The sequence below is a fragment of the Buteo buteo genome, chromosome 6, assembly GCF_964188355.1.
Source record: "Buteo buteo chromosome 6, bButBut1.hap1.1, whole genome shotgun sequence".
Classification (NCBI taxonomy): Eukaryota; Metazoa; Chordata; class Aves; order Accipitriformes; family Accipitridae; genus Buteo; species Buteo buteo.
The window spans coordinates 40,889,686-40,911,194 of record NC_134176.1 but is presented as its reverse complement, the minus strand read 5'-3'; the positions used below and the strand labels follow the sequence as shown (position 1 = coordinate 40,911,194).

Genomic DNA, 21,509 nt, shown 5'->3' with positions numbered 1-21,509 from the left:
TGTCACTTATGCTCCATTGTGGAAGTGCTTTATAATGTTAGTAAGGATACAAATAAGCCACTACAGAAATGGAAGAGGCTCGCTTTGTATTTGCTCCAGTATTGGTGCCAACCATCTGCTCGCTCTTTCCTCCACTGAAATCCCTGTGGCTAAAAGGAGGAGATTGGGCAGATGTCTGGCAGGTAACTGGCAGGGAGCTCTGAATCTGGGGGCCTGGAGAGTGCTCTGATTCTTTAATTAAAGATTAAGAAATCAGAGTCCTCTCTGGGCCCCTGGATTCTTTAAGCCTTGCTGGTTTCCCCTGTGTGATGATCATGCTTGCCCATGTTTTTCAGTGTTACTACACCCAGTATTAACTAGCGTGCATTTGCTTAGCTGTGTTGTTGTAAAGCCTGACAGTCCCAGTCATGAGCTTACTGTACATTGTAACAGACCAGCACAATAAAAAGATCATTTTATATTCAACAGTGACCACAGAACTTCTTAAAAGACATAATTTTAGAAATTTTAACTAAAGTCTTGTCAGTGCTGTTAAAGACTGACTACTTGAGTAGTTTTATAATAGATTAGCTCAGTCAGTGCTGGCATCTGTCTGGCTGCAAGTGTGTGGATGTGGGCAAACCGAGATCAGCACTGCTTCAGCTTAGATAACTGCTGAAAAACAAAACGATATTTCTGGGTTGAGTGAGGCAGAGAGAGGCATATGACAAAAGAACAACTACATTATTATTTGTGTGACCTTTTTCCTTTGTTTTGTGGCCCCCTCCTTCTATTTTGGTTACTGCTACCCTGTTGCATCATGTCTCAAGTTAGACTTCTAAGCTCTTTGTGGAAGAATCCCCATCTAGCCTGTTAGTGGGTACTGTTAAAGATAATATGACTTTTATGACCTCAAAATACTTTATAAATATTAATGTATTAGGTTTCAGGTATTATTCTCATTTTGTGAACTGATCTGAAGTGGCTTAAGATACATGTCTGTAGCAAAGCTGGAAATTGATCCCAGATCCTCCGAGATTCTGCCTGTGCTTTTAGTCCCAGCTATTCTCCAGCCAGAGTTGGGTAAGTGATGATGCCTGCTTGATGGTGTCAAGAGTGTCTCTGCTGAGAGCTGTGGTCTAGGTATTACGTGCATTTATGTCTCTCATGAAGAAACCTCTGGGGATGGAAAGGCATCACCTCTAGGAACTTTCCCCTTTCTGTTCCCTTATTTGTAGGCTGTTACCCCTTGCAAAGCCTTGAAGGAGTCTGTGAAGCGCTCAGACTGTGGTACTCCATACACTGGACACCTGTGTATGTCTGGTTCTGTGATGGAGTGCTGGAGAGGTCAAGATGGAAACAACTGAACCTGCAGCAGTCTTGCCTGTTGCAGCTCAGTGCATTCGGATGTGTTTTCTTCTCAGAGCTGAAGTGCAGAGATTTGGTCTGTCTCTGGGGTGTATCCATGCAGTTCTGCAGCTGGTGCGTTTGTGGCGGGAGAGGCATTCAGAGCGAAGGACACGTTGTGGTTATGTCAGCTATGTGAATGCGAGGGCGGGGAGAAGCTTTTGGCCTGCTCTTTGCCATTCTGGCTTTAGAACCTGCAGCAATTCCTGCATGTCGGAGTATTGGTCTCTCTGTTGCTAGCAACTGCCTTCCCTGACAGCTCCAAACAAAAAAGCTTAAAATAGCTGTCTAAGTGCTTACAATTAGAAGAACCGTTAACCCATTTCCAGTGGGAAAGAATAGTATGTTCCCGTAGCTTCACAAAGCCTGAGAGCAGCGTTTCATACTCCTTAATTGCTGTGCTCTTTCTGTCCTCTAAGGCTGCCCAAGTCTCTTCAGATTGTGATATTTATCATAGTGAGAATTATAATAACTAGTATTCCCAACTTCAGTACAGTTTATAAACATTAATTTAAGAAATGTACCATATACCTATTTTGTTAAAGGGTAAGCCTGCACTGTGTTGCAAAGCCATTTGTGAAGGTGGGCTTTCCTGCATATTTGTTCAAGAAAGTCCAGTTTATGTAGCTGTCTCTTTCTCATAGTTCTAAGAACTGCGTGTTGTTCTGTGCAAGATGAAGGGTGAGTCTGGTCCAAATCATGAATCTTGTTTTCATGAGATGAGGTTTTGGAAAAACTTCAATTATTTTGGAAATACCACTTGAAGTTTTGCTTAAGGATAAATTAGTTGAGGCTCTAACTTGTATTTGCTGTAGTTTCTTTTCAATAGCTGGTAGAAACAACATTGACAGTTCCTTTAAAAATAAATCAGGATGGGTTTTATTTTCCTTTTGTTGTTTGTTTAATAATCTGCTAAATTTTAAAATTCCAGTTTGTCTTTTTAATAGTTTTCTTCCCCATCCATGCTGATTTTGTTCTGGTGGAGCTGTTTAAGCAAGCCACGTTTTGCCTTACTCATTTGTCATAAGGACAAGACCAATCAGCACTTAATGGGCACTTCGTAACAACTTATGTCTTTCTCATCCCTTTAAAACAAAATTATGTGGAAAATCCCAGGTGTGTTTTGAAAAGTGAACCTCCAGTATTTGTACCAAGTTTACAGCTTGAATTGAGGAAGACACCTCAAAATACATGCTGTTTTTTGAGTGTTCCTTGAAAGTACACAACTCGCCTCTCATAGAACTGTTACCTGAAAACTTCCTTTTGAGGCGCTTCTGTGGTGCTTCAGACCCTGTAATTAAAAAACCTAAAATCCTTCTCTGTAACGTCCTGCATACTAGAATGCATCTGTATTTAGATGGAATGTGGCAAATTGTGATGATAGGGGATAAATAGAACCATGTCTACAGATGTAAATAGTAGGCCAAATTATAATCAGAATTCATGCTTAGGTGAATTTTAAGACCATTCAAACAGAAAAGAAAGCTGCCCAGTTAAATAACATCTATGAGAACATGTTTTCACTGCCTCTCCTTTATTACATCCTTTACTGTAATAGACCAAAATATTTTACTTAAGTAGGATTTGTATTTCTCCTTGGTTTGATTAGTTCATGAGGTGTAGTTAATATTTTCTTCTTGCGAATGTATGTTTTGCCCAAACGATATGGTAATTCTACATTTTGTGTTATTTTGGTTGCTGTAGGTAATTAACCTATGATGCTGAATGTCAAGAATGGTCTAGATTGGAGCAGTAGTTTGTCACATCTGGTGGTGCAATACAAGCTACCCGATTTTGCTGGCACGTAGTCCTTCAGCATGACCATTGTTTCCCCTGCTTCAGGTCACAGAGCTAATGGATTTCACTTTTGAATCTCTGGTTAGGACAATGGTTTCATACAGCTTTATCAATTCCTAGCCTCTGAAAATGGGAAAGTGAAAGTGGTAGCAGAGTAATTTTAACCGTGCTGTCCTGAGGGCAGAGGCGCCCTTTAAGTCAGTCAAAGCTTCAGTCTCTCTCTGCAATAGAAATGAGCCAATCAAGAGAAAATTTGGGTAGGTCATAAGCCTTCGATGTGTAGTACTTATTTAGGTATGCGTTTGCTGCCCCAGGCAGGTACCTTCAGGCAACAGTGGAAGTTGTCAAGCTTCCTGGTTGCTGTGTTTTCCCTTTTGTTATTCTCTGCCTGTCTGTGAAGCAGCTTTCCTTTGATCTCTTTGCCCCTATTGTGGGCACACTGTAGAGTTCTTTTTTTGCTATGTGATGTTACGCAAATAAGTAAGCCTTCCCCATTTCATAGGCTTTATTGATTCTAGGACTTTCATCTGATACAGTTCCCTAGATTAGTTTCTTACTTGGAGGTGTTGGGGGTGTGTGATTGTTTCCTACTTAACATTCTTTTGTAGTGGGCTTCTTTTAAACTGGAGACTGTTCAGTTGGTTGGTTTTGCTTATTCACTTCGGGCTTCAGTTGTTGCTCTTCTGTGGTGCTAGACTCCTGGAAAATAATACGCCTTTCACTGTAGAGACAGACTTTATAGGTATCTGGAAAATGCCATACTATTTGGAATAAGGTGACAGGGACATAAATGATCATCCTCCATTTAAGTTTTTGGCTTTCCTGGACAATGTTGTGTTTCTCAGTTGCTTTGAGCTTTTCCCTGCCTTTCTTCAGAAGATAGATTGCTGTGCTTTGCTGTATAGAATTTACAAACATGGTCTATTTTGTGTTTGTTCTTGTTCCCTCCCAGGGTGATGCGTAGGAAAGCTGTGCTGTTATCCTTCCTGTTCAAGGTGTCTGAGGGTGGGGAGTGGGAGGTTGCAAACAATCTGCAGGGATTTTGATGTAGCTGTCTGGAAGAAAATGTGACGAAGTGAGTGTGCGGGAGAGGCTTCTGAGGGAGAGATTGAAGCTGTTTTTGCATGCAGCAGGGCAAGCATACAATATGGATAAGCTGTGCAATAAGCTTTGCAAATCTACCGAACACAGAAACTGTCCCATGCTTTCATCGCTTTCTTGGTTCTTACTCAAGACTGTTGCAATAGGTGGGGGTGGTTTCATAGGGGCAAATTTCTGTTAGCTGGAACAAGTTTCTTGTTTGTGATGTCCTGTAAGTCTCCAGTCATTTAAAAAAAACAAACCACCAAAACCAGAAACCAAACCTACTGTATTGAACTACCTCTGTCCTGCTATTGCACTAGAGGAATTCAATGTTCTTTGCCCTTTCTGCACATGTGTAAATAGCGCAATCAATTTTTATCTTTTGCGTGTAGATTTAAACCCATGTTTTCTTGCAGGATTGGAGGGGAACTGGTAGGTAGTATCCTATATTATGTTCTTGCTTTTTGACCTGGTTTGTTGTGTGATCTTAGTGAGTTAGTTCCTCTGTTTTTATTCCTCGTTAGTAAAATGTGTGTCATGATTCTTTACCTGTTTCATAAATGTGGGCTTTGACCATCATAATGAGCAAATTAGAGAAGTAAGGCTTGATTGCTCTGTCTCAGAAGGATACTGGGTAGCTTTCTACGTGTTGTGGTTTAACCCCAGCCAGCAACTGAACACCACGCAGCCGCTTGCCCACTCCCACCCCCATCCAGTGGGATGCGGGAGAGAATTGGAAAAAAAAGGAATTAAAACTCATGAGTTGAGATAAAGACAGTTTAATAGGACAGAAAGAAAGAAAATAATAATGGCAATAATAATAATAAAAGAATTGGAATATAGAAAACAAGTGATGCACAATGCAATTGCTCACCACTTGCCGACTGATGCCCAGTTAGTTCCCGAGCAGGGATTCGCTCCCCCAGGCCAACTCCCCCCAGTTTATATACTGGGCATGACATCACATGGTATGGAATATTCCTTTGGCCAATTTGGGTCAGCTGCCCTGGTGGTGTCCCCTCCCAACTTTCTTGTACCCCTCCAGCCTTCTTGCTGGCCGGGCATGAGAAGCTGAAAAATCCTTGACTTAGTATAAACACTACTTTTTCACATGAAAAAAAATGAAATAGAAGTATTTAAAAGCTAAGATTAAAGTGGTGAAATAACAAGTGGTTGTAGACCATTTTCTGTATTTTCGGCATTCTTAACTTTGCCAAGGTTTGAGGAGAAGTCAGAGTCTTTCCCAAGTCATTTCTGCAGCATTCTGTCAGAGAATTGTGTGCAAATGGTCACAAAGGAGATTAGGAATGTGCAACATTTAAACTTGCTTATCATGCAAAGTAGCAAATGAACTAAGCAAAGTACAGGACAACACAGCCCTCAACAGGTGGGCTGAAGAGTAGAGTTTAAGGTTACAACGGTGTGTGAGGTCGTGAACTTGATAGGTGAAATTGTACAAAAATGCACATACTTAGTGAAGAGAATATTTAAAGAAATGGAATAATGGTGAGTGGTTATTAAATATACAGGCAAAAAGTTCTAAAGGGAGATAAAGATACTTTATATTAAATGATTGTAATTGAGCATTTTTAATTTGTCCTCTAAATCAAATAACCTTTTAACTTCAATTAAAAAAATACATTAAAAAGGTTTTATAGCAAACTCTCCAGGCTAATGATAAATTGGGACAAGATAGTTGCAACAGATAGGGATGTCTAAATGATTCTGCAGAACCTACTTTGGGTTGAGTAAAATCTGCTAATGGGTGCTCAGGGCTGGTACCAGCCTAGTGAGTGCCTCTGCCCTGCACTCTTCAGATATCTCTGCTTTGAAAGAACTTTATTAATTTGAGAACAGCATCCTGGATGCAGGCAGAGACTCCTCCTTAGTCCTGTTGTATACTTAAGTCCTTGAGGAGACTTTGCCTAAATCTAGCCGACGTGCTGTTCTATATGTGTTTATGATTATTCTTTAACTCTAGTGCAGATATGCTGGAGAAGTTTTAGCTAAAAATGCTAACCCTAATTTCTCTCAGTAGGGTACCATAAGTTACTTTGCTTATGTTTTTTTCATTCCAGAAAATACTGCATAAGTGCCTGTTGGGAGTATGCGTATCTAATTTGACAATCTTTTTAGGTCTAGAAGAGAAAGCCTTGCAACATGGAAAAATTCTGTAGAAATCTGAAAATAGTTACAGTATTGAAGGTGGTGATATACATTTTCTATTCACCTGAAGAAAGTTTGAGAGATGTTCTTGCATGCCAGAAGTTCCTGGAAGTGAAAATAACTGATGATGTTGGATGCCAGATCTTAGAGTTATTAAAACAAAATATACTGATGCTAGGTTCTGCTTTTTCTCTGTGCAGTGTAAAAGCAATGCAAGGTCTCATAACTCTTCAGTATATTTGGAGACAAGACACAGTATTTTCTGGGAATTATGGTATCAGAACTGGCTCTGTGCTTTATTCAAAGGTAGGAAGTGGTCGGGGCATACTGCTGCAAAGCACGCTTAAGCCTGGAAGTGTGTTGCCATTTTACTGTGCTACTGCAGGCTGACTCTTGTGCTGAAATTAAAGTAAAACAAAAGAAAAAAACCCCAAAGCTGGTAATTGGCTAGGATGATGATAATGTGAGCTCATCCCTCAACCTCAGGGAGGGAAGCCTGCTTAGTCATAGAGCCAGCAGTGCTCAGCCAGTGAAGCTGCCAAGTGTGAGCTTTCCTGGAGCATAGTCATGCTGCAGCTTGAACATCTATCACTTCAGCTTAAACTATGGACTATTATTATTAGGATGACCTACAAGATATTTTTCTGTGATTTTTCAATGTAGAAAGAAATTCTAAAAAGCTAATTTTGTGATGTTTTCTTTTACCATCTAATACTGGATGCACCAAATCCTCTTTTTGTCATGGTGATCTCTTAGGATTTATTTATTTTTGCATGCAATTGGGAGAACCAGGATGTTCAGTAAGGATGTTTTCTTCAAAGTAGCTTAAATCTCTTTCCTCCCCGGTAATGTCATTTTCACTATCCTGGTTTTTGTGTTGCTGTAACTTCACTTGTTCTTCAATCACTACAGTCTTCTCAAGTGACAAGATAACCTCCCCAAGAGGCATATAATATTTTTTAGGACTCCCTTTATGGAACACACAAGTACATAGTCCTTTCCTTCCTTTAGGTTATCTCTGAATTTACTTTTTTATTTTTTGGTAAACTTTGCATCTTAATACTTTTGTTATATCTCTTTCCTAGATAGGTGCAGTTCTGAAGTGGTCTGAGTTAGGCTTTGCAATGCCGGTGGCTTCTTATCTAGTAATGGAAAAAACAGAGCCAAAATCCACACAGGTGGAGGTTTGGAGAGCTGTGCTAACACAACACTTCTTACTAACCTGAAAGCCCTCTTTCTAAAGGTCTTCTGGATACTTGTGGTAGTTGCAAATCTCAGCCACCACTATTAAGAACAGCATCAGCTGTCTGGTTTTTTTTTCTTTAAGTATTAAAACCAAGGACCCTTGAAGTTGTATGCCAGCTTTTGGGCAGTTATTGTTGTGTTCTTCCTCAAAGTGTACAAAATGTACAGCAGAGCTTCTAAAGGTTGTCTGGCAGGTTTAAATTTGATCTAGTGGTAATGTCTTCTGATATACAGAAAAACTTGCATTCTTTTAATCAGAATTATGTGACTGATCAATACAAAAGCATGCAGAAGCATCAGTGGAAGGAAAACTGTTACAAGGTTGTCTAGTTCGGAGAGAAAAATAGCTTCTGATGATTTCAGAAAGTAAGATAGTGTCAGAAACCACTGTTAATAGTTTTACCTCGGGTATTGTGGTTTAGTTGTTAACTCTGTTACATTATAGCAGTGCTGCAAAAAGCAGGGAGAGAGAATAGCATTAATGCTCCTGACAGGCATAGAGCAACCTTACCACCTCTACATTTTTGCTACCAGGGATCCAGTTTCCTGCTGTAGGATGTTTTTTCCTCTCCTAATGAAGTTTTGAAATAGGAAAAACTTACTTTATGAAATCCTCATTTGTGTACTAGTTGCAGTTTAGAGAGAATTTTCCATCTCACGTGTCCATAATTTCTCCTAGAGTTATTTTCGTCCTGTTGAGAGACGACTGGAAAATGAGCCCGAGACGTTGTGCTTAGAGGAGGGAGGAACACCCTGGCTCCGTGATACGGGGTGGCAGAGGTCCATGGTTTGTAGCCAGGGCGAAGGGGGAGGGAGTGTGGGGGGAACAGCTATGTAACAGCCTGAGGAAGTGAGTCACTTTGCTCTGAAACACAGACCCATGGTTCCAGTAGCACTGAAGCCAGTCTTGGCCTCCGAGGTGGAAGTTACGTAAGTTAATTTAAACTCTTTGTCTTTTCCTCCTCATCAGGCTCCCAACCCCACGTCAGTACTAAAATCTGCACCATAGCCATATCCGTTTAGAGGAAGTTCATGTTACAGGACTTAAGGGTGCTTTATGATTTTGTTTTATTATTTTTCATTTTACAGAGGGAGAGAAATGGATTGCAGGTTTAATTGGAGGGGATGTGTGTGTTAGTCTTACCTGCTCCACTAAGAGAAACTTGATTTTTTAGCAGAAGGGGTGCAATAAGAGTAGGTTTTTAACAATTCATTAAAATCTTTCTGAAATATATTGGCAGTGTGATCTGAAGTGGAACAGAGTGCATATTGAAGAAAGATAGTAATAGAGGCATACACTTAATAACTTGAGTGTTAGTAGTAGTTTAAGAATTTAATTAAATTTAAAACTAAACTTCTTAAAAGGTTTTAGGTGTCCTAACAGAAATACTGGTGTATGTGTTAACACATTAGGCCTTAATCCTGCCAACTAGGTTTTTAAAGCCTAAGTCTGTGGATAGCTTTTTTCTGTGGAAGGGGAGTGTAGAATTGTCTTAGGCTGCATGTTCCGGAAAGGCTTTCTCCTATTATGTTTGTAGCTTTACACTAACAGATACTTGCTGGTGTCTGGGAGCAGCTGTAACAATCTGCCTGAACTACTTTTCCATGAGTGTGACCTGAGCAGGAGCAGTTGCTTTCAGCTGTTGAAGAAAGCATCTGAAAGGGCAACAGGTTGAGCAGGCCCTGCCTTCCGTGCTTGGATGCTTGGTGGGCAGTTCTTAATTGGAAAGCAACTGTAATGATTGGGGGAGGGGGGATGAATGATGGGCTGCCACCTGATCTTTCCCTTCAAAACACTGAATCAAGCATCTTGCTGCGTGTTTGGGTGCAGCCTTTGTGTACATGTGTGTGTTTTAAATGTCTTTGGGAAATGTGGCCTGACACATTATTTTTCTTTTGGCGATTCATGGGGGGTTTTTTTGGTTTGTATTTTTGAGTTCATATTAAAAACAGATTTTTCTGGCTACAGGAAAACATAGAAGTAATTGGCCAGAGGAAAGGGAGTTTAAGAGAAAAACATTCAGGATGAGCTTGAGTGATTAGTCAAAAGTCTGTGTGCAGTTGGAAGTTGCATCATGCAAATACAGTGTGATACCTGTTTTGTAAAACTAGGTTGTTTTGTTTTACATTCTTCTAGCAGGTCAGATCTATTATTTCTCACACATACTATCCTGATCTTCATTTCCATGGGAAATGGGACATACACATTGTTGCTTATCACGTGAGGGTTTATATGCCAGTTATGTCTGTTGATTCATTGCAACTACTTCTCTATTTCAGGACCTGTAACGAAGTGGACCCTACTGACCTCTGAACCACGAAGGATAAGAGTGAAAAGAAGTGGGAGAAACATACGAAGAAAAAGGAAGTGGATGCACTTTCATCTGGACTTCTTTCCTGCCCTTTATTACTAAAACTGAATGGAAAAGAGAGACTTCCGTGCCTTTCCTCCCCCACCCTCAGGGATGGGTGGATTGTAAATACGGTGTGTGCAGCTGGGAGAATAGGCTGAACTATGAATCTTCAAGCTCAGCAAAAGTCTTCAAACAAAAGGACTGGGAAACGAATTGCCTATTTTAATGAGCAGGAAATAGCTGTGTCGTCAAAAGAACCACAGCAGCAGCTTAAGGAAGGACAGTACTATGGTCATGGAGGGAATATACCGGTCTCCCAAACTATGGAGATTTCTCATGCAGGAGGATTAACAAATGCCCCCAACAACGTTGCTCTGATGAACTCTGTTTACAGTCAAGATAGGGGAGAATCAATGATGATGTCCCAGACGGTAACAGCTGTCAAATGGCAGAATTCACTAATGGGAAACCGGTTGCCAGAGAGGGGTGACAGCCACTGGCAGTCTCCACCTTCGATGTGGAACCACAGTATGGTTTTTGGGGGCAACCCCAAAGGACCCCACTCCAATGCTGGTGCCCCAGGCTTCTATGGCCACCCAGAAGCCCTTAAAAGAAATCAAGAGAAAGGAGTGTTTGTGTCACAGCTGGACTTGTATGGAGATGCTGTCCAGCAGATGATGTCCCAGAAGGCTCAGCTGGAGCAGCAAGCCCTGGTTAGACAGCAAGCTCAGATAAATTCTTTTCATCAGATGCAGAAACAGCAGCAGCAGAATCAAAGTCTGCCGTTACAGCCTTTCCAACTTGCATTTGGTCACCAAGGCCAAAAGCAGGGTCTTCCTGAATTGTTACATGTCTTTCAAGAAGCCCCAGCTTCTTCCAGTCCAGCATTTACTGCTCAACAAAAACAGCAAGCTCTTCCCCAGCTACAACTGTTTGAAAATTTCTATCCTCAACAGCAGCAGCAGCAGGCGGCTGCCACACAAGCCTTCAGTCTGCAGCAAACTACTTCCATAGCACAGCCTCATGTGGCAGCTGCAGCACCTCAGCATCACATGATGGCACACCAGTTTCAGCAAACAGAGAGGAACCAGGAACTATTCAAGGCTCTAACAGAGCAGAACCAACAGACTGTGCTACCTCAGACCCAGATTCCTTTTCCAAGAAGGTCACGGAGACTCTCCAAAGAAGGTGTCCCGCTGACATCTGCAGGAGAAGTGTTGGCTTCCAAGCAGGCAGAAGAACAACCTAGCAATTTATTTCTGCATCACTGGCAAACACATCAGCAAGAGGTCCCATTACAGCAGCCGCCTGAATCACTGGCCCACAACAAAAGTAGCTATTCGCATCCCAAGAGAATGGATCTGGGGCAGAAGGATGTCCTGGTCAAGAGTGAGCTGTGCCAGGTGGAAGTAGACAGGCAAGCCACAGCCCAGAATGGTAGAGATGGGGAGAAACAGGCAGAAGCGGTTGAAGAAAACACTCAGAGAACTAATGATTTTCAGGGTGTCAGAGGTGGTGTAATCCAGAGTACACGACGGAGACGGCGTGTTTCTCAAGAAGCCAATTTGCTAACTTTGGCCCAAAAAGCTGTTGAGCTGGCTTCTCTTCAGAATGTAAAGGTAAGGTATACATCCTGACCAATAGAGCATGTTTTAGACTACAAAATAGGGCTGAAATGGAAAGAATTTATGTACATCTGCAGGATAGGGTGGTATCTTGATGCAAGAAGTGTTGTAGTACAGCAAGGGCAGCTCTGGAGTGGTGGCATGTAAGTTCAGCTACTGTAATTCATAGATGTGGGAGAACAGAGATCTAGTGCAGTGAAACCACCTAAGGGCAGTTTTATTTCATTAATACCGAATGTGATTTTATCCCAGGGCTTCAAAATACAGATGTTTTGAGCTTAGGCCTCAAGCTGATCAGGAATTTAGAGAGACTAGTATAAGCAGTTCACTTGGTGTCTTTTTATCAATTTAACATTCTCTTCCTTTTATGTTAAAACACTGCTGCTTATCAGCCAGTTTTTCAGTTTTAACAATTGAAGTGTTTCTAGATTGTGCTATCTAAAAAGTACATAATGCAACTTACATGTTCAATAATTCCCAAATATTAAAAGCCTGAGGAAGCCTCACGTGAAGAACTTTATACCAGGCATAACAAAAGTCTGCCTGATGCGGTAACCTGTTTCTGAGAATGACCTGCAGCAAATATTTGGAGATTGGTAACCTGAGGATGAAGTCTGCCTGTAGACCCTCTGTAGGGCTTGATGGGGAAGAAATTTAGTGTTGGCTGATTAGGTAGCTCACTACTCTCATCCTTTTGGTGTCCTATTAGTCTAAACTGTACAGTATGTATTCCATATGGCAAAATGACAATGTTCAAAATAAACTAGCCTAGGGGAGGCAAGTGGTGGGGTTTTTGGACTTGAGTGGGGGTTTTCTGAAGGGGATTTTTTGATGTTTTCTTTCAATTGTGGTTTGACTAATCTTTCATTGAGTGCCTCTTATGAGAAGTAAAGATACACTTTTATTTGGAAGCTTTGTTGTCAGAGGCTGGTGAAATATGGGTGTTAGAGCATGAGCTACTTTTTACCTACAGTTTTGCCACTTGAGTTGCTGCCCAGTCAGGCAACAAGGGGAAGGGAATTTTATTCCCTCTCTTGTTCTCGTCATCATTTTTTTCCTAGTCTGTCTCTGGCCATTTTTTTCCAATCCCTTCCTTAGGGGGATGTGCTGTTTGAGTGAAAGAACCAAACTAATAAACAATGAAGCAAATATCCATAGCCTACTCCATCTCTTGCACAGCAGACAGCAACCAGTGACTGTTGATGCTGTCTTCAATCCGTTTTGCTCTAACTCCAGTTGAACAAGCAGATTTGACAGAAAACTAGTAGTAGTTAGCAGTGTGGGCTATTTGCTTATACTCTCCCAGCCATTGTATGCTTATATTGAAAGAAGACCTACAATTCACATTGCAGTCTGATCACCAACACAGTGGCAAGAAAAAGCTAATAGACCATCTAGGAAAAAATGTGCTGAGAGGTGAAGCAAGAAATTGGCCGTTTGAAGGCATGTCTGTTTGCAGCTTGATTCATAACGTAAAGACCAAACAGAAGTGTTTTGACAAACGCTCTTTTGTTCTTTGCAGTTATGCAAGCAGCTTGTTTGCTTCCATGATGGCACCAGCAGAACTCTTTATGTTTAGATCGCTTCAGGCTTTCAGGATGAGGTTTTGAAAGATGATAAGATTCTTACCTGAGGTCTGATGGATTTTACACCTTTAAGGGGGTTGGATATCATGTGAGGGAGAAAAAGAAAACATGTTTACTGGAGGAGAGTGGTCTGCTTCTCTTGTCAGCGTCTTTCTGTTATAAACAACTTAGAACCCTTCTGTAGTGTAGGTTATGTTAAGAGCATGTAAGAAGGCCATAGGGTTAATTTATTGATGAAAGAAGATACATTCATAATTTGAAGCAGTTGTTTGAACATTCCAATGTAGGTGTGTGTACCTTATGTGAAAACAGTATTTTGGACAGCAGTATCTGTCTACATGCAGTGTCACAACTGATGCTTTGCATCAGAACTGCCCATCATACTGTGCCTGCCTTTTTCAGGTGGTGCAAGCTTATTGCTGCTTACAGGCTGCAGCAGATTCTCAACTCTTAGTTTTATGGTTTCATTTCACATACAACTGTTACATGCAAAAAGGCAGTGTAATTTGTTTTCTTTAATAGTGCAGAAAACTTTTCTCAGATCTGAAATGGTCGTCTTAAGGTTGTCTGGATTTAAATATTCCTTTATGGAAGGGAGACAGAGATTTTGGTTACCTGGCCTCTTTCCCTTGGTACAGGGCAGGGCACCAGCTGCTGCATACAAAAGGGGAAGGAAAAAAAAAAAGATTTATTTATTTGTGGAATTGCAGTTCTGGACTCACCTCCTTCATGGACAAGCTTCAATCTGACTGCAGAGAGAATCTACCTTTACTGTTAGCAAGAAGATGCAGAATGATGGCAGAAAGCACTGTACTGGCAGGTGTTTCTAAAAGGCTAGTGTGTTTTCTTGTCTGATCACAGCAGTGGCCTTGGAACAATTCTTCCAGCTATTGCAATTGGGTTTTGTCTGTGAATTCTAAATTTTTTAGAAACCACTTGAGGGATAGACAGGATCAATGCCAAAATGACTGATGGGTTTCTGTGGGTGTCTTGGAGGACTGTAGATCACTAGTTCATCCCTCAGTATTTATGCAAGAATCTAAATGGAAGTACAACAAGTTGCACTTGCTGGAGTTATCCAGCAGCCTTGCTGCCCCAAATTCTGCAACAGAGATGCTGAGCTAGCTGAAAATCCCCTGGCAGTTCTACAAATGAAGGTCCTGTCCCTTATTCAGAGAGTCATTTCTGCTTACCTCTAAGCATAATCAAACGGTTGAGAGACTAGGGAACAGAAAAAAATAGCTTAATTCCAAAATAAGTCATGTCCCTGCTTAATAAACCTTAGGTATGCGTGATCTTTCATGACCAGAAAAGCTCTGCTGTGGACCACAGCATCTTTAAGGATGTCTCAACTATTTATATTAAATTCCCGGTGGTGTCTTCTCTCTATCTCTACTACTGCTCAAGTCTCCTCCTTTCTCTTTTCTCTCGAAGGGGTCATCTCTCCCATCATCAAGGAAGAGGGTCCTTTGCTAGTTACCTCTCAATCTTGAAAATGAAAAGAGCATGGTTTATCTGATCATACAGCCAAAGAAATGTGACATCTTTTATGTGACTAGCTGCCATAATTTCCTCCTTGTAGTCAGGAAATTAGTTCGTGTCTCTTGACCTACAGAGATCTGTGTAGCACACAGGAAGTATCTGAGGTTTGTAGATTGGTCAGAATTGGTGCTTGTTCATGTATTCATATTGCCCTTACTTGTTTGATTGCAGTTATTCTCTCAGGTACCCAGAAAGTATGCTAGAGTGCTTGCACTAGTAACAGCTACATTAGGAGGAAAAAGTAATCTGATTAAAACCAAGACTTTTCTTGGCAGTGGTCTGAAGAATGTAGTATGAATGCACCATTCTAAACAGTGGTGCAAAACTATCTTACTGTGGATCTCACTGCCAGAAGAAGACCCCAGAGCTATCCCAGCTGTTTAACTAGGCTTCAGTAATAAAGTGATAACATCATAAATTTCCCTGATGAATGGAGACCCATGAATAGCAGCATGAAGCCATATGTGAGCTGTTTCTTCAGGTATGGGCGGACTAGTGGAAGTAGGCATCTGTTTCCAGTAGCTGATCTGTTTATATGTTTAAAAAGGCATCCTTGTTAGTCTCTCTTTCCTGAAGTAGTGAAGGGAGGCTACAAAAATTTAAAAGAGCCCCTTACTACCTAGAGGTAGTGGTCCCTAGTGATGTATCTGTCAGCATGATGAATGCCCTCCAAATCCAACATTGGTAGTCTTGTGGGAAAGTACAGGTGCATATCACCAGCCTGGAGTAATATGCTCATTAATTCCTTCTGCAGTGCAGTCTGGGGCAGCTGATGCCAACTGTGACTTTTCAATTGTGTGTTTCATCATTGTGTGGTGGGGGCAGATATCTCCAGTCTCTGTGAAGAAGCAGTCAGACTTCTACACTGCAGCGTCGCTTATGGGTTAAACCCTTCTGTGCACACTTAGCTGTATTCTAATAAAAGGTCTTGGAAGGGGGCAGTCCAAAATATTCTTGATATGATTGATTTTATTTGCACAAGCTTGGCACCTAGCTTTTTTGGAAGGCTTAGTGTTCCAGAGTGGACCTGTTTGCTCTTAAAAGCAACAAAAATTACCAGGACTCTCATTTGGAGAGAAGCCAGAGCACCAACTCCAGGCTCTGACTGATGCATCTTATGACAATACAGTTGTGCTTCCCTCAATATAAATATAGTATCAAAGTGGCACTTCAGTCTGGTGTCCTTCTAGCTATAATGGGTTGACTCTTCATGGGCCAGCTGGAGCATGTTCTCTCGCTCATCAGCGAACCCTGCTTTCTTGATCTATGACCACAGTGAAATGACTGGGGAGGTGTTTGAATCCTTATGACAGAACCTGTTTATGTTAGCTTTTTAATCAGAATTGGGTATTCTTAATGGCTCACAATAGATTCTTTTTGAGGACTTCAGTAAATCTCTGCAAAATTTTGGAAGTCCAGGTTGGAGATCTCTTGTCATAGCTCAGAGATAATGTGCCTTATTTTCCACCTACGAAACACAGCTGTTCAGATGGATTCCTCAGTAGATTGTGGCTCTGATGGAGGATGAGGTTGTATACCTAATCCTATCCAAAGGTTTTCCAAGCAGAGCTCTTAAAGTTCTGAAACACCAAAAGGAGCATCTTCTACAGCTTCTAGATTGCACTTCATCAGAGCTCAAGAAGGCCTTTTACATCCCTTGAGAAGTGTTTTTGAAAGTTGTGCTTTAACATCTGGCTTCTAAGTAAGCTGGCAACTGCTTTTGAATTGAGAGCTGAGTGAACATGTGGATAGTCAGCTGAAGGACTAGAAATCACTCATGTAACAATACCTGAAGCCATTTGGTGTTACAGTATCCATGTGTTTATTCCGTAACTCATCCTTCATTCCCGTCTCCTTGGAGCTCTGTTTTCTAGGGTTTCCATGAGTAAAAGAAAGCAGAGACATGGAAGCTGTAATACTAATGCAAAAAGTGCCAGCGTTATGCCGTGTTGATTCTGCTGAGCTAAAAGTCTTTCAGGCTCAAGCCTAGTTAGACAACGAACCTCAAAGGCTCCAGTTATAATAAGGAAAGGTGCTTCTGTCATGTAAATCAGAAAAAGTGCAGTGAAAAGCTGGTTCTGTTTTTTGTATGAGAGATTTACTTAAGATTGTAGGGGTCGGCGTTTGGAAGATCTCGCGATGGCACGGAAAGTTAGAGGGTTAGTCGCAGCCTTGTGATGTACCTGTAACCCCACCTCCCCTTGTTAGTATAAAAGGAATTAACTGCGCAATAAAAGGCGGAAGTTGGTGCTCACACTGTGTGTGTTATCTGTCTCTTTCCCTGGTCCGGGCCGACCAGTGATCTAAGTGTGGCACCTTGATATGTAGCGAACGCTACATAAGATTATCATGGTTCAGTCTTTCCTGGAATAGAAGTACAATACTTGAAATTAATAATATGCAGCTTTTGATCATTACTAAAACTGAAGAACCTTTGTTGGAAGTTATATGGCAGGGCACAAATTTATCTGGAAAATAAAATGTCAAACCATAGGTAGTGAAATGATACTTAAGAATGGTGTATACAAATATTCTAGCAGTTGAGACTTCAGGCAATCCTCAAGTACTTCTAAGAAATTTTGGTAACACTTTTGTGAAGTATTCTTTTTCCTCCAGTAACGCTTTTCCAAATCCGTTTCAGCTTGCAGATTGCATTGAGAAACTTGATATATGCTGAATATGGGATATCCTCTTATCTATTATGTAAACACTGCAGAACTTATAAGGAATCTCTTTTTCTTCTCAGGAACTGGATACTTCAGAGGAGAAGAAGAGTGTGCTGATAGCACCAGCACCTACAGCTGCAAAAAGTGTTGTGGAATTTGCCAGTTCTTCACCAGCTCCCAAAAGAGCCCGGGAGGATAACAGCCTCGTGCCCCTTATCATTCCTGTGTCTGTGCCAGTGAGAAAAATTGACTTGCAGAGCCTTGGAAAGGAAAAGTCTGAGGATGGAAAGCTCCAGAGAGGCCAAACGAATGATCGAGCTCCTTGTGAACGCAAGCCTTCTGTGATAGTCACTCGGAGGCGATCTAATCGTAGTACTAACGTGGAAACCTCAAATCAGGTATGGATACACTAAGAAACCAAAGATGAGCAAAATCTGTTAGATTTAATTATTTAGTTTTTATCCATATGCTTTTCTATTAAAGTAGTTTGATCTTAAGGCCTGAACTTGGAATGGATGTAGTCTGGGGACTGTGGATTTTTTTCATAATAATATTGCCATATATTTGGGCATCACTAGCTTTTCATAACCTACAGCTAATGCTAGTACAGCCAATCAGTGCCCCACTACTACACAGTGAATAAAGCCAGATGGTCAATAACACTAGAATAAATAGTCTGTCTGAGTAAAGGGTGCTTTCTCCATACATAGATAATAAATTGTGAGGAGTGCACATATCTCTGTATATGAATAAAATCCAAAGTGAGGATTTATTCTTATGGAATTTAAATCTCTTACTGAGGTTCTGAAGGTCAGTACTTGAGTGTTCCCCTTCACTATGGTGCTGTTGAGTGGGTTTTTGGTTTATTGGGTTTTTTTGTCTCTTCTATTCAGAAGTACAATAGAATGTTCAGATACAAGACAAATGGCAAGCATCTAAGGAGGTTTCTCTGCATTTAAATGCTTGAGCATCTAAGACAATATTGTTATATTGTCTTCTGTACTCTTATCACTCTTTGGTGTCACCCTATATCTGTACCAGGGTTCTGCTATACTTTTGTGTCCTCTTTTAAAGCTACCATGAGGTCATTATCTTTCCAAACAATGGTTGGACCAGACGTGTAGTTCTTGTAAAATATAACTTTGTAAGCCCTTAGAGCTAGTGTTGCTACCTAGTAACCTGTGTCCATTCCATTCCCCATCTTCTTCCTCCCTCTTTCTCTTTGTGCTAATTGTTGAGACGTCCTCCAACTGCCCTATCTAGATTTTGAGCTGCCGTGAAAGAATGTTGTCATCTCACTGAAGTTTTTCAAATGACCTGAAGTTTTAAAATTAAGTATGTAATTTTTTTCAATAGCACGAAGATGCTGTTCCAAAGGATGAAGCAGAGGGCTTTGCCCGGAAACCAAAGCAGCGGCCAAGACCTGAGCCACTCTTCATACCACCAAAAGCTGGCACCTTTATTGCACCACCTGTTTATTCTAACATTACTCCGTATCAGAGCCACTTACGGTCACCTGTCCGTCTGGCAGATCATCCTTCAGATAGGAACTTTGAGCTACCTCCTTACACTCCTCCGCCAATTCTTAGTCCAGTGAGAGAAGGATCTGGACTATACTTTAATGCTATTCTCTCTTCAAGTGGTCATTCAGTTCCACCTCCAATGACTCCTAAAAGTGCTCACAGAACTCTGCTTAGATCAAGTAAGTTCCACTTTATCCTTCCTTTCTTGGCTAATTTATGATTAGGAACTGTGGGGTAATAGGAGGAAGATCATGACTTTAGGAGTTGTGGTTATGTGGAACTGGGACTTCGTGATAGTCTGGGGAGCTAGGATGGAGGAAATGCAATGTTGCTTCCACCTGGGCATGCATGTTAAGATGCATTCACAAGTGATCTGCAACACCCCCTACTGACATTATTAGGAATGGAAAAGTCAGTTCCTCTATAATAGATTGTCATTATCTTGAACTGAGGTGACAGTAAATAGTTATTACTAAGATGTTGATGGCGACTGGAAGGTAAGTTCTTGGTCATCTTAAACTCCTTTAGCACCTGGATACCTTTTTTGAGAGATTGATAGCTCCAACTAGATTTAGAAGCTGTGTGAAGAATATATCTCAAATGTGAAGATGAGCTGTCTGAACAGTTCTTTCTTTTCCTTGCAGATAGTTCAGAAGTTACCCCTCCTGTTCTTACAGTAGTGGGGGAAGCCACCCCGGTCAGCATTGAACCGTAAGTACCCAGTAGATTCTTAGCCAGGTAGTAATTGTTCTTCCTTTCTTCCTCCTAAACCTTCAAGCTACTCCCTGTACAGTTGGTGTATCTTAGCAACATTAAAGCTATTCCTATTGGTGACTCAAAATATAAATTGTCTATTAAAAATTACTCCATACCATAAATAATGTTTGTTTGGCCAAATGCACCTTGTAATTCTGGTGATGTTAACTGCTTTCTATTACTACTCATCTGTCTCTGGGCTGAAATACTATGGTTAGCTAAAGGTGAGTCTGTCCTGTTTTATTGTATACAAACACTTCTTGTATGCAGTATGTTAGTTTTAGAGTGGGGAAATAATGCTCCTTTAAAGGAAGGCCAAAACTTAGTATGGAAAATGTAGTTAGCTCTCACGTGGACTGGCCAGATTGCAGGTTATCCACGTGGTGTGTATTAGCTGCAGCGCAACTGTGAACACAACTTTGCTCCCTCCTGGGCTAGCTCAGTCTGAAAGCACTACAGCCAGTTGCATACAGTGTGTGTGGCCTGAGGTAATAAGCCTTCTTAGTTTTTTTAGCTGGCTGTGTGCTGGGAAAGCTCAGACATGTGTGGTCCCAGCAGCACTGGGGAACACAGTTTGGAGATACTGGAGTTATGAGCTTAGGCTTTGTGCCAGTCCTGCTAAACCTGAGCAGAGTAGCAAAAAAAGCAAGAGTACTAAATGTCTCTGTACAGCCCTTGCAAACACTCTGGGAGTGTTATCAGCTCAAGTTCAGTGCTGTAGAACTACAGCAAGTTAGTCCCAATTCATTATTATACCTAGGTTAACGAACTCTTGCAAAATCTAAACATGGGGATGCATGGCATGGAAAACACCCATGTAGCATAAAAACACCGATGTGGCTCTGTATTGCTGACTGTGCAGTCAGGAATCTCTGCTCTAACTCTGCAGTGTATCCTGTAACATTTGAGATATTTAACTCTCTCCAAATAAATACCAGGCAGCTTCTACTTTTTCTTCCAAAATAGCTTATATTTTTAAAAGTGACCTGAACATTTGCTGTCAATTTATTTTCTCTTGCCCTTTTTCCATTCTGCCTTCCTGTTTGAAGCTGAGTTTTCTGCACTTTTGGCAGCAGGCTATCCTGAACAAATGTTGCAATTGTGAACGAACCTAGATTATTCTTGTCACCTTTGCAAATCCCTTCCACGCTGAGCCCATTCGTGGAAATAAGCACATTTGTTGTTGTCTAAATCTGTTTTGAAAATGGCTTAATTAATCTTTTTGTTGTTGGTTCATTTCACACTAATCTAGGGGAACCTCTTCTTGAACAGATATTTTTTGTTCTCCCCACCAGGTCTTGATCTTTGACCTCCACGGTGCAATTGTCTTTGGCTGTTGTGTCTGTTGGTTTAAATTGCTGAAATTAATGACATGAAGTTAGCTGCAATTTTAGTTGTGTGTGAAAATTTTCAAATTTGTAGCTGGAAATTTTGAACCATAATATAGTAATGCAAGTTCATTTCCTGTTGCCAAAAGGGAGTTATGTGCAAAGAATTGTCTTGCTGTCATCTTAAGTCTTACTGAATAGATGCTTACGCATGTAGATAGCTTTAACTTTTAGCGAAGATAAACTAGCAAACTGGTGTCATTCTATGTTGTTGAAGTAATCAGTATGCTGCTCTAAAGCTAGTTTGTACAGCACTGTTGTGGTCAGTTCTGTAGATGTACCTTCTATAAAGGAAATATAGCATGAAGCACTTTTTTTTTTTTTTTTAAGAAAAAAATGTTTGATTTGTAGTCTTGACTGTCAGAAGTTGACTATAACTTCTGATTACCCGA

The 21,509-nt window shown here is 40.9% G+C and overlaps 1 protein-coding gene across 5 annotated transcripts in view; it reads left to right on the top strand.

Moving 5' to 3' along the window:
* Positions 1-21,509, top strand: part of MIDEAS (mitotic deacetylase associated SANT domain protein) — a 79,277-nt gene that overhangs the window by 40,064 nt on the left and 17,704 nt on the right. For all 5 annotated transcript variants that reach the window (XM_075030604.1, XM_075030603.1, XM_075030606.1 and 2 more), the window contains 4 exons: positions 9,958-11,650; positions 17,531-17,848; positions 18,807-19,152; positions 19,618-19,684. In XM_075030604.1, the coding sequence (XP_074886705.1) occupies positions 10,193-11,650; positions 17,531-17,848; positions 18,807-19,152; positions 19,618-19,684 (2,189 nt within the window). In that variant the 5' untranslated portion in view covers positions 9,958-10,192. The remainder of the gene's footprint in view (positions 1-9,957; positions 11,651-17,530; positions 17,849-18,806; positions 19,153-19,617; positions 19,685-21,509) is intronic.